The 26,171-nt window shown below is 47.2% G+C and overlaps 1 protein-coding gene and 1 long non-coding RNA gene across 7 annotated transcripts in view; one reads left to right on the forward strand and one right to left on the reverse strand.

The window, feature by feature from the left end:
• LOC135421616 (uncharacterized) overlaps positions 1-24,408 on the forward strand; it is a 45,038-nt gene extending 20,630 nt beyond the window's left edge. For 3 of the 5 annotated variants that reach the window (XR_010434123.1, XR_010434121.1, XR_010434125.1), the window contains 3 exons: positions 924-974; positions 11,149-12,075; positions 17,050-24,408. This is a non-coding gene — a long non-coding RNA (uncharacterized LOC135421616). The remainder of the gene's footprint in view (positions 1-923; positions 975-11,148; positions 12,076-17,049) is intronic. The other 2 variants (XR_010434122.1, XR_010434124.1) reach the window with 1 other exon arrangement.
• Positions 9,657-20,987, reverse strand: LOC135421615 (ras-like protein family member 11A-like). 2 transcript variants are annotated; one of them, XM_064670216.1, is made up of 4 exons: positions 20,843-20,987; positions 19,428-19,484; positions 17,121-17,203; positions 9,657-12,333 (listed from the first exon to the last, which is right to left on the reverse strand). In XM_064670216.1, exons 1-4 carry the CDS (start codon positions 20,985-20,987, stop codon positions 11,866-11,868), a joined length of 753 nt encoding a protein of 250 aa, XP_064526286.1. In that variant the 3' UTR covers positions 9,657-11,865. The 2 variants fall into 2 exon arrangements, with proteins under 2 accessions (XP_064526286.1, XP_064526285.1); XM_064670215.1 differs by lacking the exons at positions 19,428-19,484; positions 20,843-20,987 and having other exon boundaries at positions 17,121-17,555.
• Positions 24,409-26,171: the final 1,763 nt, after the last annotated feature.

The raw sequence follows: 26,171 nt of genomic DNA on the forward strand, positions 1-26,171 counted from the left end.
AATTCTTATACCAAGCCTTGTCTTCCGTGGTTTAACTACTGATGCCCCAGCTGATATTCTGCCAAATCCTACCCTGCTGTCCATATAGCCCAGAGCAATGACATGTCCATGGACATCTGGTAAACTGAATCCTCTCTCCTTAAATCCCCAGGTGCTTATTGGGATGCCTGAGTAGGGGTAGCTAAAGCACATGGTCTGGGACCTCAGGAGTGGAATATGTTGGCCCTGAAATCTGGAATAAAGAACACCCCTCCCACAGCCCTGCTGCCACTCACAAGTGGCACAACACTGCCCTGAGTTTTCAGTGCCACAGAACTGCCTCCATGGAGTGTGTGGAGAGGATGTTAAAGCAATGAGGCACAAGTGGAGAATCGAGAATAATAATTTATTGTAGACTATATTAACCAGATTCCCAGTGCCCAGGTTTGTGGGCTGTAGAGAGCTGTCAGCCATAACCACATGACTGCCATGCACCTCCCAGCATTTTCAGGGGGAATTTTGGAAAGGGTAGTGTGGTTCTGCAGGGCAACTGCAGGTCTTTTCTCCTGGCCTTGTAAGCCCCCAGTGATCTGGGAACCACAGCTCTAGCTCTAGCTCTAGACAGTGTTCAAACTCCTTTGTTCCATTCTTAGAACTGAGATTAAAGTATCTTCCTTAAAAGAGGTTAGAATTTCAAGGCAAAAATTTATTCAACAAGCTGATCCATTGAAATCAAATGAAAAATCTGATGCATACAGAAGTACTGGTAATAGGAGAACAGGTTTACAATGGCAAGGCTCTCTATTTTTTGCTCTATAATGGCTTGAAATATGATGGTACTAAATTTATGTCTTTAAAATTTTTGGACTTCATAAAACTCACATAATGGACTAAGCCAAGCGGCTCCTTAGAGTTCATTTTATTTCCTGCTCTTTTCTTTACAGGTAGGGATGATATCTTTATTGGGGCATCTGGACTTGCTGCAACACTGAGAGGTAAATTAGGCATAAATAGTCAGAAGAGCACTCAGAGATCTGGATATTTGTGTAGCTGCCATCAGCATCAGAAACAACAGTAAAGCAGAGGGAGGGAAACACACCAAAAAAGGAACATAGCCATAAACCCAAATTTAAATAGTATGGTCTAAATTTTCCATGACTGGTTTCATCAGTCACTCCCTAGTAGCTTTTATGCCCTGCTAAATGACAGCACAGGGAGTCCTGTGATGTGACAGCTCTTTGCTAGACCTGGGTTTGTGGGCAGGCACAGCTCCTGCCACCACTGGTGTTGTGACAAATGTGCTGCTCTGGAGAGCTGAGCTGTGCCCAGGACACTGCTCGTGCCACATCTCCAGCTCCCAGCACAGCAAGTGAGCAGCACTCATGAGGCTGCTCCTACCCCAGAGAATCCACTGCCCACTGCTGCAGCTCTGAGGGCAGGGGATGGGGCTGCTGATGAATTCAGGCTCTGTTCTGCTCCTTGAATTCTTGTGGGGAGATTATTTGCGTTACGGTGCCATTCAAAAGCGGTGGGGAGGTAACTCCTTTTGCTGTGTGTGTTTCCACTGATGTCGAGCAGTGCTGTGTGATTGTATGGGCTGTGCTTTGTTAATTATGACCACTTAGAAAACAATCCAACTGCATTGTCTCTGTGCTGGGTGGGCGAGTGTGTGAGCATTTCCAGAGTGAATTCCCAGCTGTGGAGCTCCAAGGCCATGTCCAGCTCACACCACAGAGCGTGGGGCAGCGAGTCCTCAGGGAATGTCGACCAAACCAGCCCCAAGACTGGCAGCAGCAGGGCTGTGTTAGCACAGGGCTCCTTTTTGCAGTGAAATAGGGACTATTAGGAATGCAGCTCTCTGCTAAAGGAGCTATGCTGCCTCCGGGTCTATATGGATGTACCAGCACTGCCAAGGGTAGCTCACCACCTTCTGTACCACAGAAAGGTACTGCTGCACCTGCAAATAATCTATTGGGTTGTTGCTGTAATATCATAGTTGTTTTATGACAGTCCAGTAGCCCACAGCTGGATTAGGACTCCCACAGCTGGATCAGCACTCCCACATCCATCCTATCAGTCTGGTGCTGCACAACAGGGTACTTGATATCCTAAAGCCATCAATCCCAGTCACTAGGAATTCCTGTGCCAGGATGAATCTCACTGGGCTATTCCTGGAAAGTGAATGCAAAATATGCACGAGGAGTTTAAAGCAAATCAGAGGGCACCAAACATGCAGAGCTTCTGTTTATACAACTCCAAACTTTTTCCATGTGACTTCATGGAGATGGCCAGCAGACTCCAAGGCTTCCTCTGCAAGGCTCTCTCTGCCATTGCAGATGCATTTGGGCTTTGAGAACATGTGTGCCCTGTTTCTCCTGCCTGTGTGAAACTGCCTTCTCAGCCTCAGGAATGGCTTCTGCTGGGGGAGATCTCCAGGCTGGGTAAATCCTCACTTAATAAAAGCCAGCAGCTGGATTTCTTTTGATCCACATAACTCTCCTGGTGCTACAGCAATTTACACCACTTGAAAATGTGGCTGAGGTACATATAAAATAAAAAATCCCAGCCTGCACGTTTGCAACAGGAAAGCCTGTGTGAAAGCAGCTCTGTCCCAGCCCTGCCCCTTGGAGAACACTCCCAAGGTGAGGAGGAGGCAGGCTGCCAAGCCCAGCTCCCTGAGACACATCAATCTGGGTTTCTGCTTCTGGGATTCACTTTCCTCAGAACAGTTGCTCATTCTTAGGTTTAATGAGAAGCTACAGAGCTCTTGTAGCTTTTGTTTGTAATTAGAGAGCAAAGCCTAATCCCCACTTCCTGCTCTATTAATAACAAACTATCAGCTCTTCTCCACACAGGAGAGCAGCAATTGAATATTGAAAACAGGGACACCTGCCTTGCACACAGGGACTCTGATCAATAGATCTCACAACACTTCACAGGGGAAGGAAATATTTGAATTCTATGGGAACTGAAGCACAAGGGTGGGACAACCTGAGCACCACCGAGTGCTCCTGTTCCCTTGGATTGCTTGGTCTGGCACTGGCAGGAAAACAAGCCCCAGAGAAAGGGAATGTGAAGATATGGGGCCAGAGGAACTGGTAGTATCCAACAAAGGATGTTCCAAAATACAGAGAGATATCAAATATAAAGAGACACAAACTAGGATCTTTAAGTTCTGCTCAAAGGCTGAAAACTGGTGGGTCTGACCCAGGGAACTTTCATATGGCCCGTTTTAGAAATAAAATGTTTGGAGCTGTGGGCAGGAGTTTGACCTTTTCCTAACTCATAAGAAACATAGAACTCCTAAAAAGATTTCTAGAACCCTCCTCAAGGAGCTTTATCCTGAAAGCTTTAGGAGCCACGTTTGCCTTAAAAATAGGATTTGTACCTCTGAGCCCCCAGAAATGCTCCCTGCCCAGCCTGTCTGGCTGTATCATTCACCACTCCAAATCCAGTGTTAGCAGCTCTGTTATTTAAATCTTTCTGAATCCTGGTGACAAACTGGCCTGAGGATTTCCTGCCATGAAAGGAGTTTGTTTTTTTCCTGCAGCTTAGGGACAAGTGGTGTTGAGCAAGAGGATTTGTCAGCTGATTCCCTTCAGACATTTGTTATAATTTGGTGGGAAGATGCAGAATTTACTATTCTCAGCAGTAGGCTGAGCTCTCAAACCTCTCTGTGTTCCTGCCATCCTTTGGGGAGGGGGATGTCCTGGTCTCTGCCCCTTGGGAGGGGGCTGTGGGGCATAAATTGTAGGGTTTATTGCCTTGATGTGCACTCAGTGCTGCCATGTGCCTGTGACACCCCACCACATGCCAAAACACCAGCCCCCAAAGGAGCACGTGGTGCCCTTGCTCTGATGTGTTTTAGGGAGAGAAACAAGGAATTAGGGTGGACTGAGTAAGCCAGGGAGGTCGAGGCTGTTGTGCCTGGCTTAAGAGGCAGTGGTCTAATGCATTTAATTAAGTGTTTGTGTAACTGTTTATGCTCTCTTTTTTTCTGAATCCCTGTATCAATGATTAGAAGTTTATGTTGATTGGCAAAACATTAAATCAGCAAAAATTCCCCAGATGGAAATTTTGCCCATGGCAGAGAAGGTGAAAACTACGTGGAAAGAGATAAATGTGATGCCCTGAGATGTAGAAATATGTTTGGACATGGTGAGAGCCATGAATGAGGGTTTGGTCCTGCAAATGAAACCAAAGCAAGCCCTTTCTTTGTGTAAGAAATGATGTGAGATCAGGTTGGTCTGAAAAATCCAATGAATTGGAAATCTGATGAGGCTGCAAACTGAAGTTGGCTGTGCTGAGTGGAGCCCTTTGGAGGAACAGAACAGACCTGGGAGCACAGGAAAAGATCCACACAGGAAGGAAAAACAAACACAATGAGTACCCCCAAAGGGGTCCCAGCTCCTGAGCTTGCAGGGTGCAGGAAGGACTGAGGGACTTTGTGTCTGGGCAGGGACACTGTGAGAAACTCCTGTAGCGTGGGAACTGTGCCCAGAGCAGAGCAGGAACTCCTGGGAGAGGAGAGGCAGGAAGTCCTTAAAGCCACACACCCTGTGCCCATGGCTCCACCAGGGCCATCCCAGCTGGGCTGAGGTGCCTGGGAAACCATCCTTCCCATTTCCCTGGGTGTCCCTGTGCTCCTCTGGCTTCACCAGCTCACCATCCACACTCCCCCTCTCCCATCTCTCCCACACTTTGACCTCACACCATGGAACTGTCAGAGTGAGGAAACAGTTTGAGCTGAAACATTCATTCCACATTACGTGATTCCAGATTAAAGGCAGGAAACATTTAACCCTTTGACAGCCTTCTCCCCTCATCCTGTGATGCCTTGGCTACAAACTCCTGGCAAACCACATGGAAATCGGTGGCGAGCATTGATGGTTTTTGGATGTATGTCCTTGTCTTACCAGGGGCTCTTACAGGGGTTCAGGGGTGTCTGGGCTTTGTAAACTGAACATTTGCCCTCAGCCCTACTCCCAATCCTTGGGTCTTCCAGTGCTGAGACATATTTGCAGTGTGGGGAAAATGTGCACTGCCAAAAGTACAAAGAGATGAACCTCTGGCTCCATGTGTTTCACTTCACTCCCCAGTTTGAGGTTCATAAGTGCAAATGGCTGAAATTAAAACTACAGAAATAGATAAAATGAGGACTCAATGCTTAGCAGGCAGGATTTACAAACAAAACCTCTTGCTTTCTTTAAATAACACCAGCAGAATAGCACTTACATAGAAAATGTATCACTTCACAGCCCTGACACAAACATGTATTCTGGGTTCTAAAAGCTGCTCTTTTGGCAGATCGTGGCTCTCCTGAGGGCCAGTTCCTGCTCTCCAGCACTGACTGATGAGCACTGCTCAGAGATATTTGCTATTTGGGGCTGGCTCTTGGACTCTGGACTTCATAGGTGGTCTTGGCAGCTGAAAGGGTGGCTGAGAGTGGCGACTCCAACCCTCCATTCCCTGCTGGAGCTGTCCCAGCATGTGCACTGAGACCAGCCATCCCACTGCAGGCCTGCAGGAGCAGGAGTGACTCTGCCCTGGGGGACCCATGTGGGCCAGGAGGTGCTCAGGCCGTGGGGTTTCCCCACTGCTCTGAAGGATGGAGATGGGAAACACCCCATGGCCCTCCAAGGCCTGGGCTCTGCTTTTCCATGTCAGCAGAGCAGCTCCAGATGAGGAGTCAACAGAAACAACATTTTGATTCAGGCCCAGAGAGCCCATGGTTTCCCAGTAACCATTTTCTGTGCATTGGGGAGGTTCTCACAAGTGTTGACCTCCCCCAGCATTCCCAGACCGAGGGATGGGAGCACAGACTGTTGAGGCAGAACTGCCATCACCACTGTCTCTATGTCCAGCACTGCCACCAGCCTGTTACCTTTCCCAGGGCTTGAGGGAGGCTCAATCTCTCTTATCAAAAATCAAATGCACACAGCAACATAATTTAAAGATTTTATTCCTCCCCCTGCTCTTTGCTGACAGCCCCAGAGCTGCTGAGGTGTGCACAGTGTACCTTGTTCTGCTGGGTAAAGAGTGAAATCAAAATGAAACAAAGACTCTTGCTCATTCAAACTCATAGAACCCCAGACTGGTTTGGGTTGGAAGGGACATTAAAGAGCATCTCATCCCACCCCCTGCCACGGGCAGGGACACCTCCCACTAGCCCAGGTTGCTCCAAGCCCCGTCCAGCCTGGCCTTGGACACTTCCAGGGCTGGGGCAGCCACAGCTTCTCTGGGCAATCTGGTCAAAGCCCTTTGCTCAGAGAGTGCGAGTATGAGTTTCAATCCCCAGCAAATGTAAAACCACGATCTTCACCAAAGAGAGGCAGGCAAGAGAAGAGGCTGTTGCACTTCAGTGGGATATTCCAAAATAGTTCCGCTTTTTCCTCATGGCACAGGACAATACTGAGCTTTGAAGTGAAATGCAGTGCAGAACACTGTGAGGAGTGGTGGCTCCTGCAAGCATCTGGAAACCTGGATCCCAGTCAAAAGTGACATAATTCAACCCTCTTTGTGAGAGTTCAAAGCCCAGAAAAAGCCCAACCTCTGCTTATCTGGTGAGCTTTGTAACCAGCAGAGAAGGTACAGTGTGTCTCCAGATTCAGCAAAAAAACCCCTAATATCTTTTCAAAATGACTGGTTACTGATTGTGAGTGTTCTGCATGACTGCCCAGAGAGAAGAAAAACGTCCTTAGGAACGGTCTCCACAATCATCCATAATAACAGCACAAGGCATCATCTTCAGAAAATGTGCAGCTTCCCCCTGACCTGCCTGAGGAGACTGGAAGTGTCTCTGTGACGAGATCCAGAGCCTGAGACTTGAAACCCATTTGGATAAGAAGGAAAATGTAAAAAATGTATCTTCTAAAGAAAAGGAGATTGGTATGACAGCTCCTGAATGAATTGGGTCCCAGGGTTTACAGAGCCCATCAGCTCATCTCTCTGCTTCATATTTGGTGGTTTTCCATCTGCAGGAAAAACTGAAGCACCATCATTTAGGATGAACTTTGTCCACTTCATGATGGATGAAGTTATTGCTTCAAAGGAGGCTGACAGATGAAGGGAGACTAGAACTGGGTTTGCTGCTGTGCTTTCCATGCTTTCCAATCTTCAATAATGGGCAAAAATCTGACAAAGCAGAAAATCCCCAGCTGTCCTGAGCTCATCTACCACTTGCACAGCTGCTTAGAGAAGAGAACCTGCTTGGCTGAACCAAAGGGATTTCAGAGGGAGCAGCAAAACTTAAGAACTGAGCAGGTTTAAGTGAGCAATGACCATATTAATGAGCTCAATATCAAGCACAAAACAAGGGAAGGAAACATTGGGCTAAGCCAGTGGGAGCACTGGGGAGAAATGGCCAGGAATTCAAGAGTTTGTCTAAATGCAGAGTTGTACTGACTTCATTTAGCTGTGCTGTAAAATGCTTTGCGTAAATAAGGTCAAAAGACTAAGTAGACACTTTTCTTTCTCTACAAACCATGTTTGGAGTTCAAATATTGGGAAATAAATTTGAAACTAACCAGCAAAAAATCTGTTTCTAAACCAAAGGAAGAAGAATTGAGGAAGTTTTTGGTTGCTAAGTTAAATGAGAACAAAGGCATGAATGGAGAGGGACAAAGAGGGCAGAGCCAGTGAGAACAAGGTGGGGGGAATTACCAAAGGAAGAGCCTTGCTTTGTCTCCACTACTGATAGATTGGATCATCTTCTCTAGCCCCATTGTCCCTGATATTGAGGCTTCTGAAGTGAAACTGGAGATCTTTTGTAACTTTAATGACACGGTTTTCCTGTGCTGGCCCCAGAGGAGACAGGCCCAGCTCAGAGCACTCTGAGAATGCACCAACAGCTCAAAGTTAGCAAGTGTGCCGTTGTGTTCTGCTGCTCCAGGGCCTGTGCTGGCCCTGCAAACAGCTCTGCCACGGTCAGGGGGACCCTCACTCAAAATCTACCTTACCAGGGGGCAGAGAGAAATCCAGCAGAAACAATCAGCTGGCAACCTTCCAGTTCGCCTCGGAAAACAAGGGGATTCCTGGTACAGCCCAGATTCCTTTTGATGCCTCAGGAAGTCACTCTTTCCTCTTCATTTGTACACCTGACACCAATGCTGGGAGCAGCCAGGTGCCCTGAATACAAACATTCCTGTCTGAGCTGGTCCCTGAAATCAGGGTCTGAATCTTCTGTTCTGAACCTCTGCTTCAGTGTAAAAGTGGGATCCAGACAGCTCAGTGTTTAAGGAATGCAGAAGTGAGATGTGACTTCTGCTGTCAATATTTCGTCTCTCCCTGCTGCAGTGTGGGCAATTCCTTTCTTTCTCATGGCTGACCCTCTCCTGTGGGTGCTGAGGGTGTGACAGACGTGTCCATACCCTTCCCCTCACCTACGGACACAGTGACTCCAGTGAAGAGATCTGGCCAAGAGCAGCAGGCAAGTCACAGCAAAAGTTAAGAATAGAGCCTGACTTTCCCATCTCCCAGGTCCCACTGTATTTCCGTGGGGAACCACTGGAAACGTGTGAGAAATGCAACTGTCAGCGACAGGGCAGAAAATAACCCTTTCCAAATCCCCTCAGTAACTCCCAGGGTTGCTGTAACTGCTCAGTGCCAGCCTTCAGCTCAGCCAGGTCCTACCACAGCCTGTCCTTTCCGTCACTTCTCCCAGTTTTTAATTACATCCTTGGGTAACACAAGGCTCTGTGCATACCTGGAGGGAGGTGCATGGCCTGGCAGCTGCTGTAAAGGGTTGAGAATTAATTACAAAGGACACAGGGTTTGAGCTCCTCTCAAGTGCTTGCTCAGCTGTGTAACCTTGGGGCAAGTCACTCGGCTGCTTTGTGCCCAAGCAAACCCAGCTGTAAAGCATCCTGAAAACCAGATGGTGCTGAAGGTTTGAAGTGCTCAGGAGAATGATGATGGATGGAGGAAAAAAATTTAAAAAAAGAAATTCTCTAGCTCTTGCTGCCAGTGGGGTTAATCTGGACTGAATCAATGTAACTGAGAAGAGAATTTTCTTTGATATCTGAAAAACACCCCACACTCCCAAATCTGTTTTTCCTTTCCTCTTTTGACTTTATGTCAAGTACCTTCTCTCTCTCTCGGGTTAATTTAAACCTTCAGTGAATACATGTTTTTCCCTGGCAGCCTGAAGTTTCTAATTCAGGATCAGGTTCTACATGACTAAACTTTGATCTTTTACATGATTATTTTTAGGCACTTCATTCCATAGCATTCTTTTCTCCCTGCTTTTCCTGCTGCCATTGCCTTCAGTGGCACAGGGATGTTCTGGGGCTCAAGTACTGCCCCCCAAAATAAATACTGAGCTTTATTGCCTTCTGGAGATGGTACACCCTGGCTTAGAACCAGTGTCAAAGCCACTCCAGGATTTGTATTGCTGGTCAAACAAAGGAAACACGGAAGTTTCTGTAGCAGACTAAATGTTTGCCACATGTTAGTATTTAAGAGAAGACTTAAGTGTTTCAATATTTTTTTGCTTTAGCTAAAATGTAGCATTTTTCCCCACAGGAGTGTGGGAATACTTACTTATGTAAGGAATATTTGTGTGTGCTTCCAAAGCAGGGTGTCTGAGATTGCAAGAAGGGAAACCAATATATTTTATTCTAGTGTAAACAAGGAATATTTAAAGATGTGAGACATATAGGAGCCATTTTATCCACTACTCAGGAAAGACCTTGCATGGTTTTAATAATCACTAATGAAAATAAAACTTTGACAGGTTTGAAATTGGATGAACTTTCTTCCCAAATAAGAAAGGATCAGAGCTGAAGGAGTGAGTTACAAACAAATCTCACAGGCTGGAGCACCAAAACCTCTTAGGCTTTTATGAAAACAAATGCCAGCAAATTGTCTTCAGCACATTTAGCCCTTGTTATACAGCCCTGGGATGGCAAAATACTTAATTGCCATTCAAAATTGGTGATCATTTTTCCAATAGAAAAATGCTTTGGTTTGTATGTCTCTGACAAACTGCTCTGTTTCATGATATTGAATCTTTGGGTTCAACATTTGAGCTATTGAATCTTTAGACTCAATATTTGAGCTGTGCTATCAGTAACTTAAAACATTGAAATTCTGTGCCATAAATACCATTCTGAAGTGCCTGTGATGACTAATGACACTGCTCAAACATCAGACTGTTAATTAACCATTAGCCAAAGTAGAAATCCCCTGACATCCTTGGAGACCCCATCTGGGTGATTGAACTTTCCTTTTCTCCTCCTACCACCACTTGAAACAGAATTTAAAAACAGGTGCAGGTCATTTGTGGGAATAAAAGAATTTAAAATTAATCAGAACACAAGACATTCTCAATGCCCAGCTGTGGAGAACAATAAATAAACCAGAAAGTGAGCTCTAGATAAAGGCAATCCAGGTGAGCAGAGTTGTCTAATGTGGGGACACAACAAATACAAAATACATTTTCAAGTCCTGGGCTCCACAAATCCTCATCAGATTCAATTTACATTTGTGCTGCTCAGGATGAGTAGAAGGTTGATTTAGATCAGTATTTCCAGCTGAAACTGCAGCTGGGAGTGTTTTTGTATATCCATCAAACCTGGGGGTTCCCTTCTGTGGCTCTGAGTATAAATCATTGAGCTTCATTTCATGGTCCTGTGAGTTGCTCACATGGGCCTGTTTGAAGGAAGGGTTGTTGCATCATGAATTTTACCTGGTCCAACCCCTCTCACTGAGAACAGAATTATGGAAGTTCATGTTGTTGTTACTGGACCCATAAACCAGGGCAGCTCATGGGATACAGCTTCAAATCCTTGGAATGCTGGGACACAACTGAGGCACTGCCACTGAAGTGTGTGTTAATATGATCTGGATGCTCTGTGAGGTACCCAGGGAGGTCTGGTCTTCAGGAAAACAACAAAATCAGGAATTCACGAAGCCAAAAATTTCAGGCGTCATAAAACATTTTCATCTTCAAAAAAGCCCCCAAAACTATATATATATATATAATTTAAACATACTTCACATGAAGGCCTTGTTTCTTTAAAACAGCATCTTGAACTTGAAGTCTAACTAGCTTGGGAAAAAAAAGTTCAGTAGTTTTGGGTGACCTCCTTGCTCTTGATCAATACAGTCTGGTTTTGGGCAGATTTTAAACCACTCCAATCTATTTGTCCCTCTCTTGTTCCCATGTAGGAAACCTTCAAAAGAATGAGAAGTGTGAGAAACTGCCTACAAAATGCTGCTCCAAGGACCTATTTTGCCCAAATAATCACTTTCAGAAACAGTCAACATGCTTTTAAAGAAAAATAACCTGGAAAAATAGTGATATAAAAGCTCCCTTTGAAGAGACCCTGTAAGGCTGAAGCTTGCATTTGAACAAATCTCTCCCTAAGTTTCTAAGAACACTTTCTAAACCACCATTTAAAACCTTTCAGTTACTACTTTTTGCTATTTATGCTCTTCATTGACTTTTTGCCTTTATTTTCCACTCTTGTGACCAAACAAATCTGGTACCTTTTGCTTGCTCAATACAGCTCACGTCGTTCTCCTCGTGCCCTGCTGCAGTTCATTGCCTGTGGTTGGGAACACCACCATCCCCAAGAGAAGCAGGATTTAATTACTTTTATTAATGAAATCCACTTTTGAAGACTAAACCATTTGACTATGTCCCTTTCAAAATGGAAATAACTGGGAACAAAACCTATTTTTAAAAACCGCAGTTTGCAAATTCTTGTCTCAAAGACCAAATTCTGCGAGTTCCTCTGCAGACCCAGCAAGTTCTGTAGGTTCCTTTGCAGAACCAGCTCAGACTTTATAGGAAGATGTGAAGACCAAGTGGAAGAGCCTCTCACACAACCTAAATTGTTACAGCTCGTTGCCTTTCTGGGGAAAACAATTGCTGTGGCTCCCTCAGAGCGCGGTGGCAGATTTCCCTTTGGAGGTCAGGGCCTGTTTCAAGCGTCTCTTCAGGTCCTGCATGTTGGGGGACTTGGGCCGGACGAGGTGGAGGCCGCGGCGCTTCTCTCCGTTGCAGCTGCCGATGATCCTGCTGAGCTCCTGGCACAGCTGCTGGAAGGCCTCGTGCACACCCTCGCAGTTCTCCCGGGCCGACACCTCGTGGTAAGTGCCCCCCAGCTCCCCGGCCAGCTGCAGCCCCTCCTTGGAGGACACCTGCCTGGCCCGCAGCAGGTCGCCCTTGTTGGCCACGAGCAGCAGGGGGATGTTGGCGTTGGGGTGGATCCTGCGGATGTGCTGGTGCAGCGGGCGCAGCACGCGGTAGCTCTCGTAGTCGGTGATGGAGTACACGAACACGAAGCCGTCGGCCCAGTAGATGGAGCGGTTTATCTGCTCCTGGCAGCAGATGCTGTCGGTGTCGTCCTGCGCCAAAGCAAGAGGGGGATGTTAGGAAAACAGGGAGCAGGGAGAGCCACGGAGGTGCCGCGGGACTGGAGCGTGGGGTTGGGGGGAGGCTGTTGGTCGTTGCACCGGCAGAAACTTCTCCCAACATACCAGGGACAGGGGGCACCCCAGTCACACCGGGCCAGGGGGCTCAGCGTGGAGAAAAGGAGGCTCAGGGGGGACCCTCTGGCTCTGCAATTCCCTGACAGGAGGAGGGAGTCGGGGGGGGGGTTGGGCTCTGCTCCCAGGGAACGAGGGACAGAACAAGGGGAAACGGCCTCGGGCTGTGCCAGGGGAGGGTCAGGTTGGACATCAGGAGGAATTTCTTCACAGAAAGGGTGGTCAGGCATTGGCAGGCACTGCCCAGGGAGGTGGTGGAGTCCCCATCCCTGGAGGTGTCCAAGGAAGGACTGGATGTTGCTCCGAGCTGGGGGACAAGGTGGGGATGGGGCACAGGATGGACTCGATGGTCTCAGAGCCTTTTCCAACCTCAATGATTCTGTAATTCTGTGATTCTGTGAAAAATAAATAAGATGGTTTTATTACAAGCAGGGATTTCCGTGGTTACCTCATGTTGAGATACCTGGAGGTTATTTGGGGAGATTGAAGAGCCATTTTGTGGTCAGGAGCTGGTGGGTTGCATGTTGTTCTGGTCACTGTTACTGACTGCTGCTTACTGCCTTGTTTGCTGTTCTGATTGTTCTGGTGGTTCTGGTCACTGTTACTACTGCTGACTCACTGTTTTGCTTGCTGGTCTAGTAGGAAGGTGAATTGGAAAGCATGTAAGGCAGTGAGACCCATCGGGTCACTGCCAGGGGCCCGTGCGGCCAGGGGCAGGGAAACAACCTGACAGGTGGATGGGAACAAGCAATGAACCGCACCAAAAGGCAAGGATTGCCTTTTGAGGAAGAGGAAGGATTGCCTTTTGAGGAAGAGGGGAGCAGGTGCGAGGGGGAAGTTCCGTAAATCAAAAAGGTTGTCCCCTCCCAGCCAGGTGTGCTCGGACCTGGTCACGAGGTTGAGTCGCCCAGCGCGCTGAAATTAAAGGTCTTTCTTTCACGTTATTTGGCCGTCTTTGAAAGTTTAATTAAGAGATATTTCTCACAATTCTGTGAACATACTGCAGGCCAGCAGTAAGGTGGAGTGGAGAGGGGTCAGAGCAAATTGGTTGAAAAGAAGAGAACAGCCAAAATACTGCTGTTGGAAAGTTTGCTCTGTGTTCCACGGTACCAAACCCATCAGAAACTCACGCTGATTTTGTGGATAAAACTGTCCTGGGCACACAAAGGGCATTATAAAATTCAGCAGACTTGGCACACAGTTGTCCCTCAAGGTGTATTTTAGGGTGTTTTCCAATCCTTTATTCAGTCTCCATGGACAGAGGTTCTCACTAACTCTGTCTGGTGAAGCCTGAGGGGTTTTCCGGCCTTGCCCGTCTCCAGACAGTCAAAGGCACTTGAAAAAGCAATTTTTTATGAAGAACCAATCCCAGGAACTGGAAAGGAGGTGAAATCTCCCTGCTGGTTTGCAGAGCAGCGACGGGTTCATATTATTTTCTGTTGGTCACACATTTGCTCAGCCCATCCCCATCCTACTCACAGAGCCACAACAATGCCCAGCACTGGGAACATAAAGCTGAATGAGACACTGCAGGGCTTGAAAACAGATCAGCTCACTTTTCAAGATGAAGCTATTTCCAGCTAATCCTCTGCCCTTTGTTATCCCTGCTGGCTGTGACCCACCCAGGGAGATCCCTGCTGCAGCCACTGCCGGCCTGCTGGGTGTGTAAGGACTGACATTCCTGTCAATATTATAGGATTTCTGGAACTCTGGCATTGCTTTCATATCCAACAAGGCACCAAGAATAATCTGTATTCGGCTCTTGATGAACCTGGTAGGAATTAGGGGTATTTTGGGGTGAGTTCAACACCATAAATACAGAGCTTGAACTTTTATTATTGTTGCTAAATTCCACTCGAGAAATTTTCATCAACTATTAGAGCATATGCTCCATTATCTACAAAATAAATATCTGCCATTCACACTCATTTTAACAGAATTTGCATGTGCTCAGCAATCACCCCAAAGAGATCACTTTTATTTAGGCACCTAAATATGGATTATAAAGCCCAACTTCAGGAAGCAGAGGTAGAAAAGAAGGAGTAAAAATAATCAGTTCTTTCATGACAGTAAAAAAAGAACTACTGACAAGTTCTGTGGGAAGAAGGAAGCAGAATTTCTGAAGGCTCAGAGTATAAATTAGCCTTACAACTTCCATCAGGAGTTCTGCCAACAAACTGCTCTTTGGGAATATTTCAGGATTGCCCACAGAGACACCGGCTCATCACACCTTGCCGTTCCCTGCCCTTGCCAGCTCAGCGAGGTAAATCCTGTGAAACCGTGTAACAAACACCTCCTCACTCCCCCCGAGCCCCCGAGCCCAGCAGAGCTGCCCGCGGAGGGCAGGACCCTCCTGGCAGCCCTGCCGGGAGGTCAATGAGGTGCAGCCCGGCCGGGCCGGAGCAGGCTGTGGGAAGAAGGGCAATTTGCGCTGTTGGTGCCTGGGCTGTCTCCAGGGTGGGGATAATTAACCACCCTCCACGGCCTGGAAGCCTCTTTTCACCCCCGAACTCCTTTCACGCCACAAATAAAAAGCGCTAATTGCGCTGGCAAGCGCTTGGAAATGCGTTTGGAGAAGGTGAACGCTCAGGGAGCCCTAATGAGCAGAAATGCTCAGTTACCCCAGCAGGGCCCACCCGGGAGGGAGAGGGATGCAGAGTCCCCAGCGGAATGCTTTATTCGGGAAAATCAAAGGCTAATGGGCTACTTTTTAAATGGAAATCTCTGCTCCAGAATGGGTTTTGAAGCACACACAGCCGTTTGCCGTGTATAGACCAGCAATGAATCACCCAACAAAGCCAGTTATCTGCTTGCTTCTGTTTCTTTCTTAAACATTAACATTTCTGGTGGCTTGAATCCCGAGGGATTCCACATGACTTCCTCCTGGAACACTGTACTCGGCCTGCAGAGTGCAAGAAACTCTTTTCCCTAAGGATTTTAACAAAAACCTCAACCTATTCTCAGTCTTAACCAGTCCTGTTAGGGAACAGTGCCTTCAATTATTTCAGATGCACCATTTGATGCACACAGACACAGGCTTTTATAAGATACAGGTGTCTGTGGGAACTGTTGGGACAGTGAGACCTTTGACTGGGACAAAGAAAGTGAAACTCCTTCCTAACTAAGTTAAAATCGTGTCTGAGGAACCTCAGCTGTTGGCAAGATGGAATTTTGTGGAGTTCTGGGTAGAGTCACTGAACTATAGGCACAGCTTTAATTAGAAGAGAACTAGAAAATAACATATATGTGGTCTGAAAGAGGGAATTAAATCATTCCACTCCCTCTTTTCTCCCTAGGATAGAAGGGAGAGGGGATTCCCTGTGTGAAGGGCTCATTAGGCAGCACCAGTTGTGCCTAATCCCCACCCACAGCTCCTTTTTGCAGGTCCTGCCTTAGCAAGCTGCCAAAGGGCCTGTGTGCTGGGAAGTCCCACTTGAATATCTGGAGCACTTCCATAGCAGCTTTTGTTTGCTTTTTAGTGTCCAGTGCAAATGAGGGCTCCTCTCTTCCCTCTGTGTCCCCCGGAGGCAGCAGAGTGTGGAACCTCATCAAAGCTTTCCACTTAATCTGCTTCCAGTCATGGGAGAAGCTGGAAATGGGAACTGAGGCTGGGGGAGCTTTGCTTGTCCCGTCCTGCAAACCCAGGCTGGAGCATTCTCCAGCCCAGAAATGCACCCCTGGGGCTGGGCGGGTCAAACAAGTGTACAGAGCTGTCCAGGGTGGCCTGAAAGAGGAGGAGAGAAGGTGCTGTTCCCATCCAGACGTGTTTGGCCAAGTCTAAGTTTAGACTGAGGTTAAGGCCACACCTAGAAGTTTAGGCTTCATGGTGGAAAGAGAAGACCTGATTTTATCATGACATCTCAGCTATTCTATAGGAATTATTGCTCTCGTAAGGTTTCCACTACTCATGTAAAACCAAATTTCACTGCATTTCCTGCTGCTTTGACCCTATTTTCATCCTCCTGTTCTGTGTGTGAAGCAGGTCTTCAGGAAAGGCATCTTAATCTTTAATCCTGCTTGGAAAAACATTTCTAGAAACGGGTTCCTAGTGAAATATGAAATCTAGAATATCATAGAATTATTAATGTTGGAAAAGACCTCTAAGATCCTTGAGTCCAACAGAATATCTAAAACACTGATAGAGTGGTGTAGATAAATGCCAACACCTTAAAAATAAGGAATTAATTAAAAACAAAGCAAGTGAAAAAGCACTGGAAATGACAACTGCTGTGAGGCCTCTCCCCTTGGAAAGGGAAACTTTTCTATATAGGAGAGACTTATGTGTGTAACAAGGTCTGACCTGAGCCAGCTGGGCCTCTGGGCAGGTGAGTTTTCTGCCATGTGGGGACAGAAACCATTTGACAGGAAATAAAACAACCAAGGAGTTATGATTTCCCAAGATTATGATTTTCCTGCTGTTTAATCTCGGGATGCACTAATGTGTTTGAAACAGATATGGGTTAATTTTGACTTACTCTTAAAGGCACCTGATTTAACCACTCTAGGGCTATTAGGTGGGGCTTAAGGTACCCCCACGAGTCCTGGGTTTAGGCCAAGGTATTTTCCTGCTGCTAGGTGGAGTCACTTAGAGATGGAGCAACCATGAGACAACAACTGTGTGGAAAAGCACTGAGCAGATGTTTTACCTCCAGTGAGACAAAGGGAGTGTCCTGCACCTGCAGAGAGATCTGCTCCCCATCTATGGTGAACTTCCTGGAATACAGAGCACCTGGAGGGAAAGGAAGATGGTGAGTCCGGGACTGGAGGAGAAAAGAGCACAGAAAGGCAAAAGGGAACTGTTGGAAGGTAGAATTTTGTGGGATATGTAGCTGCCCATGGGGAAGGGAACGGCCTGGCAGTGGTTGTTGTTGGCTCAGTGGTGGGGGGTATTTACTGGGGGGGATGTTTTGGATGGACAGCCAGGATGGGGGCTGGGAAAGAGGCTCTTTGTACTGAAATACTCCAAGTGGGGGCATAAATCCCAGTCAGGTTTCACCCCCTATTATTCACTTTATAAAATGTGAACTGCATTTATATTCCATCTCAAACCAAGATATCTAGATGTTGTCTGTAAGAGGAGTGAGCTGTTTCCTACTGCATTTTTCTGGATGTCTTTAAAAAAGAAAAGCATTCTAGTTTGGGACAGTGAGTGACTGTATCCAAACCACTCAGATACTCTTTGGGATTTGCATGATTTTAGCAGAGTTTGGTTGAAATCCCCAAAGACTGGATGCCTTGAACCTGACCTCTGGTTAATCTGGATGACACATGTTCAGGGCCAAGTGCCAGTTCAGACCATCCAGGACTGATCTAGCTCTAATAAAACCATCACTAGTCTGGCCCGAAACTTATTTTGTTACTGGAGTGGGAGTTAAGTGACAATGAAAATCTAAATCTTGATCTTCTGAAATATCTGTGGTTGTGACAAGAACAACTTCAGAGGTTGATGTCATCATGATTTTTCTTTAGAACTTAACACAAGTCACGTGGATATGTGAAGAAGTGCTTTCTGCACAGCTGGGGTGTACAGCCCTTCTGTCTGCTCCAAATACAATAGTCACTGCTGCCTCTAGAACAATGTGCTGCAGCTCCAACACAGAGGAACCCCAGCTGCTGGAGAGGCAGCAGTTCAGATTAACAGGGAGGTCAGCCAGTGACAATAATGCTTCTGAAAATCATCTTGGTTTCAAGGAAACAAGTGGGTTTATTCCAGTGGCAAAGAATCCGAGCCCATAGAAACATTTACAATACAAGGGAATTTAGCACCTGAATGCAAAGTGTTTTAATACGGACTGTAAGGGAATCTAGCCCTTGTGGGATTCATTTTGGGCTTTTTAAACAGGTCAGATATTAAGCTGAAAAGATGGCACTGTTTTATGGGAACCATGAGCAGCCAACATGTTATTCCCATTGTGACCAAAGAGCAGGTTCTCCAGAGGAAGGAGAACACGGCTGAGTGATCCCAAATCCACTGCCACCTGTTTCTTCTTTCTGGCACATTTAGCTCTTCTCCAGCATGGCCGTTGGCCTGGGAGCTTAATGAGGAAAGCATGTGGTTCCCAGCAATGGCTCTGGCAGGAATCCACTGCACAGCTCGAGTCTGACTTGATGTACAACCTCCCCGGGAAGGGCTGACGGAACAGGAAGAGAACCAGTGCAGCCAAGCATCAGGGTTACCCGGGGTCAGCGAGGGGGAGCTGTCAGGAGGAGCTTTCACATTGTATTTCATCAGACAGGCAGAGATCAAAGGTGTCGTGTACTGCTCCCTCTTTCCTGCTCCTCATCCTGAGTTCTGCAGGCACCTCCAAAGTGAACCAATCGCTGCTTGGAATCCTGTCCGCCTTCACCCAAACACTGTGAGCTGGATGTGCCAGTAGGAATGAGCACAGGGGACGTGACCCATCCTACAAAACCAGCCAAATCAGTCAGCATTCCTTGGAACAGAGGCTGTGAATGAAACAGGAACATACCCTCTGAGGTGCCAGCATTAAACAAGGAATGAATGGTCACTTTGCTTATCTGAGGGAAAGAAGACTTCAGTTTGAAAGTCTCCCTGGTCATAACAGCCTCTGAAAAAAGGGAATGCACAGAAAACCCCCTGAGCTGCATTTTACACCCTTTGGAATTGCTTTGGCTTCCCCGGGGTTCCAGGGAGAGCAGCGTTGGGTTTCCACGGTTTAGTTGTTCCTTGAGTCTGTGTTTTAGTATAGGTATGTGCCCAAGCAAACCTTTTACTCTGATCCTTTTCCATCGAGTAGGAAAAAAAATAGCTGAAGGGGTCATAAATAATGAGCCGTTGATTTATTGCTTTCATAGCTCCAGGCTATGAACTGAAAATATGCACCTTATGGACATCTAACACCGCCTGGCTTTCCTGTAATGTGCACCAGTCACTACAGAGAGCAGATTTATTTTCAAACTATCTGCAGTCCTGCTGGAGAGAGCAAACTCACCAGTGTTGGCTTCATAGTCCCCAATAAATCTCTTGGTGAGAAAACGCACAACCAGGGCTGCAAAACAATGACAAAAACATGGGCCCTTAATGGGAACCAAAAGCAATCTGTGCAGAACACATGTAGCATCTTCCTGGAAGAATTAGTCTCATATGAAACCAAGTTAATCTCTGGACTGCTCACATGTTACTCTGCAAATACTTCTCTCAACACTCACAGAGGAAGATCTGGGGCCAGGCTGTGATACCTGATCCAGAGCTTTTCACAGCTTGTGTTGGAAGTGAGCCCTTGGTTCAGTGTGGCTGTTCAGGGTGGGACACAGAGGTTGGCTCCTTGTGACTGGAGGTAAAACAATCTGTGCTTTGCTCTGAAATAATGTAGAAAAGGACTAACAAGCCAGTGGACTGCAACTAGTCCAAATACCACATTTGTGTCCTGTGTCATACGAGAAGGGAGGGGGATGGATGGGATGGTTCTTCCTGGTCTTAAAAACCCTCCTGAAACCCAGGAGTGAGACCAGATCACACCCAGCAAACAAACTGCATGTGCTCTGCACACTTGTGTCTCCTGCAGCACCCCGGGCCTTCTTATTCCCCTTAACCTGTGCTGCTTTTACATTAGAACATTTTCCTTTTTCTTGATAATTTAGAACACTTAAAATCCCATCATGGGAACAGTAACTTATATTCCTGTAGTGCTTTCCTGTAGTAGATTCCTAGGACCTTGCAAAACCACTTAATTACTGGCTAAATAAAACGGTTTATTCTGCAAACAACTCTTATCATAGATTTCATTTAAAACAATCATTTTTTTTCACAGTGGTCACCCTTTTAGCCCCTTTAGATGAAATTGCCTGTGCAATGATCTTCAACAAACTACTTAAAAATAACAGGGAAATGTGGCTGCTTCAAAGCCAGTCCAATGAAGTATTTTACTGAATCCTGTGGAACCTCAGATGTCATCAATCAGATCTGGTCTTAATAATTTCTGACATCATGAACCATATATTCAAAAGCAAAAATGCTCATTTTACCCTCTTTCCCACTCCTTTGGAGAATAATCCAGAAAGACACCTCTTGTATGCTGCTGTTTGTCTGCAGAGCATAAAATAGCATAATACAGCAGGGGGATAAGAGCCACTGGTGCCATTTTGGGGGGTGGAAATTTAGACACGGTTCAATAATTTACACAAGGCCAGGTAGAATCATCTGCGAGCACAAAACTCCCAGCTCTGCCCCTCCCTTCTCAGCCTCTGCTGCTCACAGCCCCCGACAGCAAAGCCACTTCACTTTAAAAAATAATAACTCCAAATGTTCGAGATGCACCAAATTCTGCGGTGCTGGGTTTGCATGAGGTGCAGAGGAGCTGGGAATTCCCGCTGGCAGGAAAAGCAGGGAACACACCTGAGTTCTTACCTGTCTTGCCGACGCTGCTGCCGCCCAGCACCACGAGCTTGATGATCTTGTTGGGCACAAGGTCACCCACGGGGTACTCCGGGATGGGCAGCAGGAGGAAGTTAGTGGAATACTGGGACATGGTATCCTGAGGGATGAGCCGCATGCCAGGAATGAGAGCTGCTGCGCTCGGCCCGGGGGAGAAAAGAAGGAAAGCGGCCCCTCGGCGCCTGTTCCTGGCCGTGTATCCTTGGGGAGAGGAGCCTTCTCATCTCCTCGGAGCAGTTTTCTCCAGGAATGTGAGAGCGCCCGGCCTCCTCTTCCCGATGGCTCCGCTCAGACAGAGACTTTGGAAAGCAAAAGGGAACTTTCTGATCAGCCCCCGTGAAAACTGACTCCTCCATCCCGCAGCCAATCACGAGGGGAACCGGGACATTCCTGGAGCCGGGCACGGGGAGCCTGAGCCTCCATCCCCGGCTCTCCCCGCGCTGCCTCCCTCCCCACGGCCTGTTTGATGTGCTGCTGTCCCTTGGCTCTCTGCTACCACGAGATTCTTGTGTTTTCCAGCCGTCACGATACGGTCACCCCGTGCTCTGCTCTAATCCCACCCTGAATAACCCGGTTCTGCCTGTCCGGTTCCTTTGCGTTTTCAATGGGCTCCAACCCCGCTCTGTTGTTCTCCCTGTCCTATTGTGTCCTGCTTTGGGCCCCTTTGGAGCGCTGATGGGACACTCCTCTTCAGGAAAACAAACACATTTCCCCCCTACACCCCCCCGAGTTTTTAGGCAGCTGGGGGTTATTCCCAAATCCCAGCTGACATGTGTGTCCTCCAAGATACATTTGATCTGCTGGTTTATACGTGTTGTTGGTCCTAATGGCCCTCTGGAACATGGGTCAGCATTGGGTTGGGACACTGCAGCCTCTCCAAACATGGAAAAGGAAATTTAGGGCTGGTGACAGCCTTGGGGAGCTGAGGAAGGGCGAGCCAGACAGAGGGAGTGAAGAAAGAATGACTTCTACAGGAAAAGTGAGCATAGTTTTAGGACAGCTGGGGCTGTGAGGGCTGTGGGGATGAGAGCCTGTAACTGTACAGCAGCTACAATCAGCTCTCAGCTCCCAGGGATAACGGGCAGGGAAGAAAAAGGGAAGAGCACTGGGGAGGGAATGACCCAGATAAAGCAAAACTGCAGATATAAACCAGATGGAAATTAAAGAACAGAAATGTAACTGGAGCATTTAATCTTTGAAAGACTTCTCTGAAGGGGACTGAAGAAGCAGGAGAGGCAGAGCTGCAGAGATTGCTGAGCCATGGACTGTCCGGCTGTGTGGGACACGTGGATATGAACAGAGATAATCCACCCACAGCCCCTGGAGAGCTGAAGGTGCAGGTTTTCCCTGTGCTCTGCACACTCCTGGCAGGCAGGAGTAGGCTGGGCTCGCTGTGGAGAGGCTGGAGACACCAAACAGCCTCTCTGTGCCCAGCTGCTTCCACACCACTGCCCTCATCCCCAGCACACGCCTGAGCCCTCCCCAGCAGGGTCTGGAGGGCAAGGGGGGGGTGTGAGATACAACGAGAGGATGGGAAATCATCCCAAAGCTCTGGGGACTGCCATGACCTCAGTTTCCACACCAACACCAAGAGGATGTGAACTGCCCTTAGAAAACTCCAGCTCCAGGGCAGAGCAGTCCAGTGAAATCAGCACAAGAATCTGAAGATTTATGAACATGTCACTTCTCTAAGGTTCTGTTTCCCCCCTAAAAACCACTTGTGCAGCACTATTTGTGCAAGCACAGGGTGTTGTTGCTGTGACCATCATGACAGTCAGCTGAGGAAGAGGTGGAAAAAAAGTCTGGAGGCCCACGCAGCTCATGGTCCTGGGAGGGAGCCTCCAGATCATGTGTCTTTGGGGACATGGCTCCTGTGGGAATGGGTTTCAACTCTTCCAGTGTAAATTGGCTTCCGGAGACTTAAAACACTAAAGCACTAAAAAAAACAAAAATCTTTTCCGGGAAATTTCTTTCCCAGGCTGCTTTAGTCTCACGTAAGTTTTGTAAGAACAGGCAAAACGAGAGGAGAAACAGGAAAAAAGCTCAAAATCTTGTGGTCAATTAATATGGCCCTTTGAAATGTGTTCTTGAGCTGGACATGTGATAAATCTGAGATTAGTGGCAGTGTGTCACTGTCTGCCTCGCCAAGGGAAGGATGTAGGAACCTTTGTTACAATTTGCTATTAAAAGCATATGTTAGTGAGTAATATGAAAGGATTCATCACAACAGTCCTCCTACAAAACCGAGCAGCAATATATCTGTCAGCTTCTAGGTGGCCACAAGAGTTTCAGCCTGGGAAGAAAAGCCAGAAAAGAATATTCCATATGTGCAAGGACATTCCTAGAAGAAAACACCTCTGCTGGTTGCTCCAAGATTAACTGAAACAATTCAGGTCCTCCTGGACTGTCGTGCCAGTGCTGAGAAGCTCCAGAAAGACCCCTCTGAAGAGAGTCAGTCGCAGTCACACAGAGTTGGAGGGTGAGCTTCAGTGTAGATAAATGTAAGGCGGAAAAAGGATGTAAACTGTGCTTAAATAAAGCTGAACTGGGATGTGGGATGTGAAAACGAGGAGTCACGACCACGGGAGCAGAGCAGCTGCTGCGTGAGGAGGCTGGGAAAGCTGTTTGCCATGTGCTGGAGGGATGGATGCTGTGCTGACACGGGAGAGGAGATGTGTGGGGGCAGCAGTGAGAGCAGTGGTGCAGGAAATGTTGAACTGCTGCTCTTGGCGGCTGGGAGGGCTTGTGGTTGCTTAAAACAAATGTGAAAGCAGTTGTAGGCTGCCTGCTGGAAGCAGACCAGTTGATTTCCAGTTCCTTTGCAATGGGGTTTAATCTGAATTTCTTGTGCACCAGCCCAGGCTTCTTGTGTTTCTCCCCAAAGCTTGTTCCACTGGGCACAGAAATCTCTGTCCAGAGAGAAGGGTAAACATAAAAAAGCAGCATATTCTCCAAAAGTTTTAAATCTATTCTCAAGCTCCTCATAACTTTTAGCCTCTAATTGTGAAAGAATTCAAGCAGAATATAGAATCAAACCCAGAGGTTTTCAGACCTGATCCTTATCTGATTTTCTTGATTGTCAAAAGAGTCTTTTCACTGAGTGAAACCACGCAGAAGGATTCACACTCTTTGAGATTGTGTAACCGTTGGCATGTAAAATAACAATTGTTTTTAAAGGAGATTTTAATTCCTTGTGCACAATGGACTTATATTTAGCTAAGAAACCCATGTTTTAAATTCAAATTCTCTTGGAAAAACAATAACTTAAATTAGAGGGAGAATGTTTGCAAAACTGAGAGTGACTTTGGAAACATTTGGAGATTTCACAAACCACTCCTTCAGCTGCTCATGCAAAGATTTGTGCCTTTGCATGTTGTACAGAAATTATGTTACTTTCACACCGAATTTTTAACAGATTTATTTATTGGTCTGTGTTGCTTTTGGCTCTGCTTTTATAAGATTTTCTATTTATATTGTTGTTGGCCCTCCTACACATCTTCAGAGATGAAGCTTTCCAAAAATAAAAATATTTGCCATTACCACAGTGCTTGTCACAGGGGGATGGCAGGTTTCTGTTAAAACTGGTTGTAATTCTTCCTCGTGCGTTGTACAAAAGGAGTAAGAGATGAGCGGAGTCACAGCAACCTTGCAAAGATCCCAGAACACTGGGAAAAGGCTTTCCCTCCTGCCAAAAATGAGCTTTCCTCCAAAAATCCATTTGTAACGGTTGCATTCACCTCTAACTCATCTTTTGTACAGTATATTGATGTTAGTGGGGCTTGGATGGGGAAACTGGGCTCATTTGGGGGCAGAAATGGTAAATGTGGTCCTGGGGAAAGGCCACTTGCTTTGGCAGATCCTGAGATAAAACTCGTGTTCACATCCCCTGCTCCTGAATTTATTCCAGCCCCCAGCCCACTGATCCCTGCAGCTCTGCCTGACCCTCTTGGTTGCAAACTGGGGGCCCAAACCGGACTTAACAAAAATTTTATTTTAACCACCTTTTTGCTCCCAGTAACTAAATACCCTCAAAGCTGGGAAAGGTAAAAGAGGAGGAGATAAGAAAGGAACAAAAAGGGATGGGATGCGCTCGAGGAATCAGACTTGATGTGCTTTTAGCCCCATAATTATAACCAGCACCATGTTGTTCTGATCCTGAGGCCAAGGGGACAGGAAATGTCCTCAGATGCTGCTGCTCCAGCTGTGATAAATCACATTGATTCTATTTTGGGATGTGAGAGAGATGATCATTTAAATATACAGTTCAGTGTGGTTAAATGTTGCACAGATCCCACTATTCCTGCTTTTCCTGTCCCTAATTTTGGTGCCTTGCTGTTGATGGCAACCCTGTAAGGAGCACATGTCCTGTTTCACTTTTGGGATCCTTTGTAAGGAGTGGGGTTTTTTAGGTTACTAAACACCCTCCCTGGGGAGCCTGGAGGGGATGACGTGGAGAGCACAGTGTGCAGAGGAGAACATCGCTGCAGGCAGAGACTCAAATGGAATGGAAACATCTTGGCCTCAGAAAAAACTTTGTGCTTTGGAAACTGAACCATCCTCCCTTCCCCACAGATATTCCCACAAGGTCAGGGCTGGGGTGTGGAAATGGTCCTGGCACTGCTGGGAGTGTGAGCAGGGAGCTCCAGCCACATTTGGGCAGCCCTCAGTTCACGGTTTGAGGAGGAATATGGAATAGGAGCCAGGTCCTTCCAGGTTGGACACAGTCTGGAGATGTGCACCAGCCAGATGACAAATATTCCTCCCCATCCCTGGCTTCACGAGGGATGAGCCTCTGAGGAGCATTTGCTCTCAGTGTGTGCTGAGGGAAGAGCTGTGTGGTGGCTCAGGAGCATTTTCCACTCCTTTTCCCCTGGGGTTACAATGGACGCTGTTGTCATTCCCAGCTCTGTGCTCTGAAAGCCTTTTTGTGATTGTGTTGGAGCAGGACGCGTGGTGTGGGACAGCACAGTGTCACTGGGGCAACACCACTGTCCCACCCTCACAAAATCCCATTTCTGGGCGCTCACAGCCCCTGGGAGGAGTCTCAGGAATGGCAGTTTCCTCGTGCCCCAGGCTGTGGGGTTGGTGACATCCCCCAGCTCCCCATTTTCATCCGCCACAGGGATGGTGCTCCCCCAGTTCCACCTGTGACACATGCACTGTCCATCCCACCGGGACCCCCAGCCTCCACCCTGGGCCAAAGGAATGTCCCACTGGAGCCTCCAGTCTCCTGCTTGAGCCCAGGGAATTGGGGAATCATAGAATACCTTGAGTTGGAAGGGATCCACAAAGACTGTGGAAT

The sequence above is a fragment of the Pseudopipra pipra genome, chromosome 13 (genome assembly GCF_036250125.1).
Source record: "Pseudopipra pipra isolate bDixPip1 chromosome 13, bDixPip1.hap1, whole genome shotgun sequence".
In the NCBI taxonomy this organism is placed as follows: Eukaryota; Metazoa; Chordata; class Aves; order Passeriformes; family Pipridae; genus Pseudopipra; species Pseudopipra pipra.

What these genes read in the sequence shown, in the direction of transcription:
- LOC135421615 (XM_064670215.1), bottom strand. Translation starts at nt 17,450, where the DNA reads ATGCCCCCACTTGGAGTATTTCAGTACAAAGAGCCTCTTTCCCAGCCC. An exon ending in CTCCCTTTGTCTCACTGGAG is followed by an intron (nt 12,334 to 17,120) that starts GTAAAACATCTG and finishes GCTTTGGCGCAG; the next exon opens with GACGACACCGACAGCATCTG.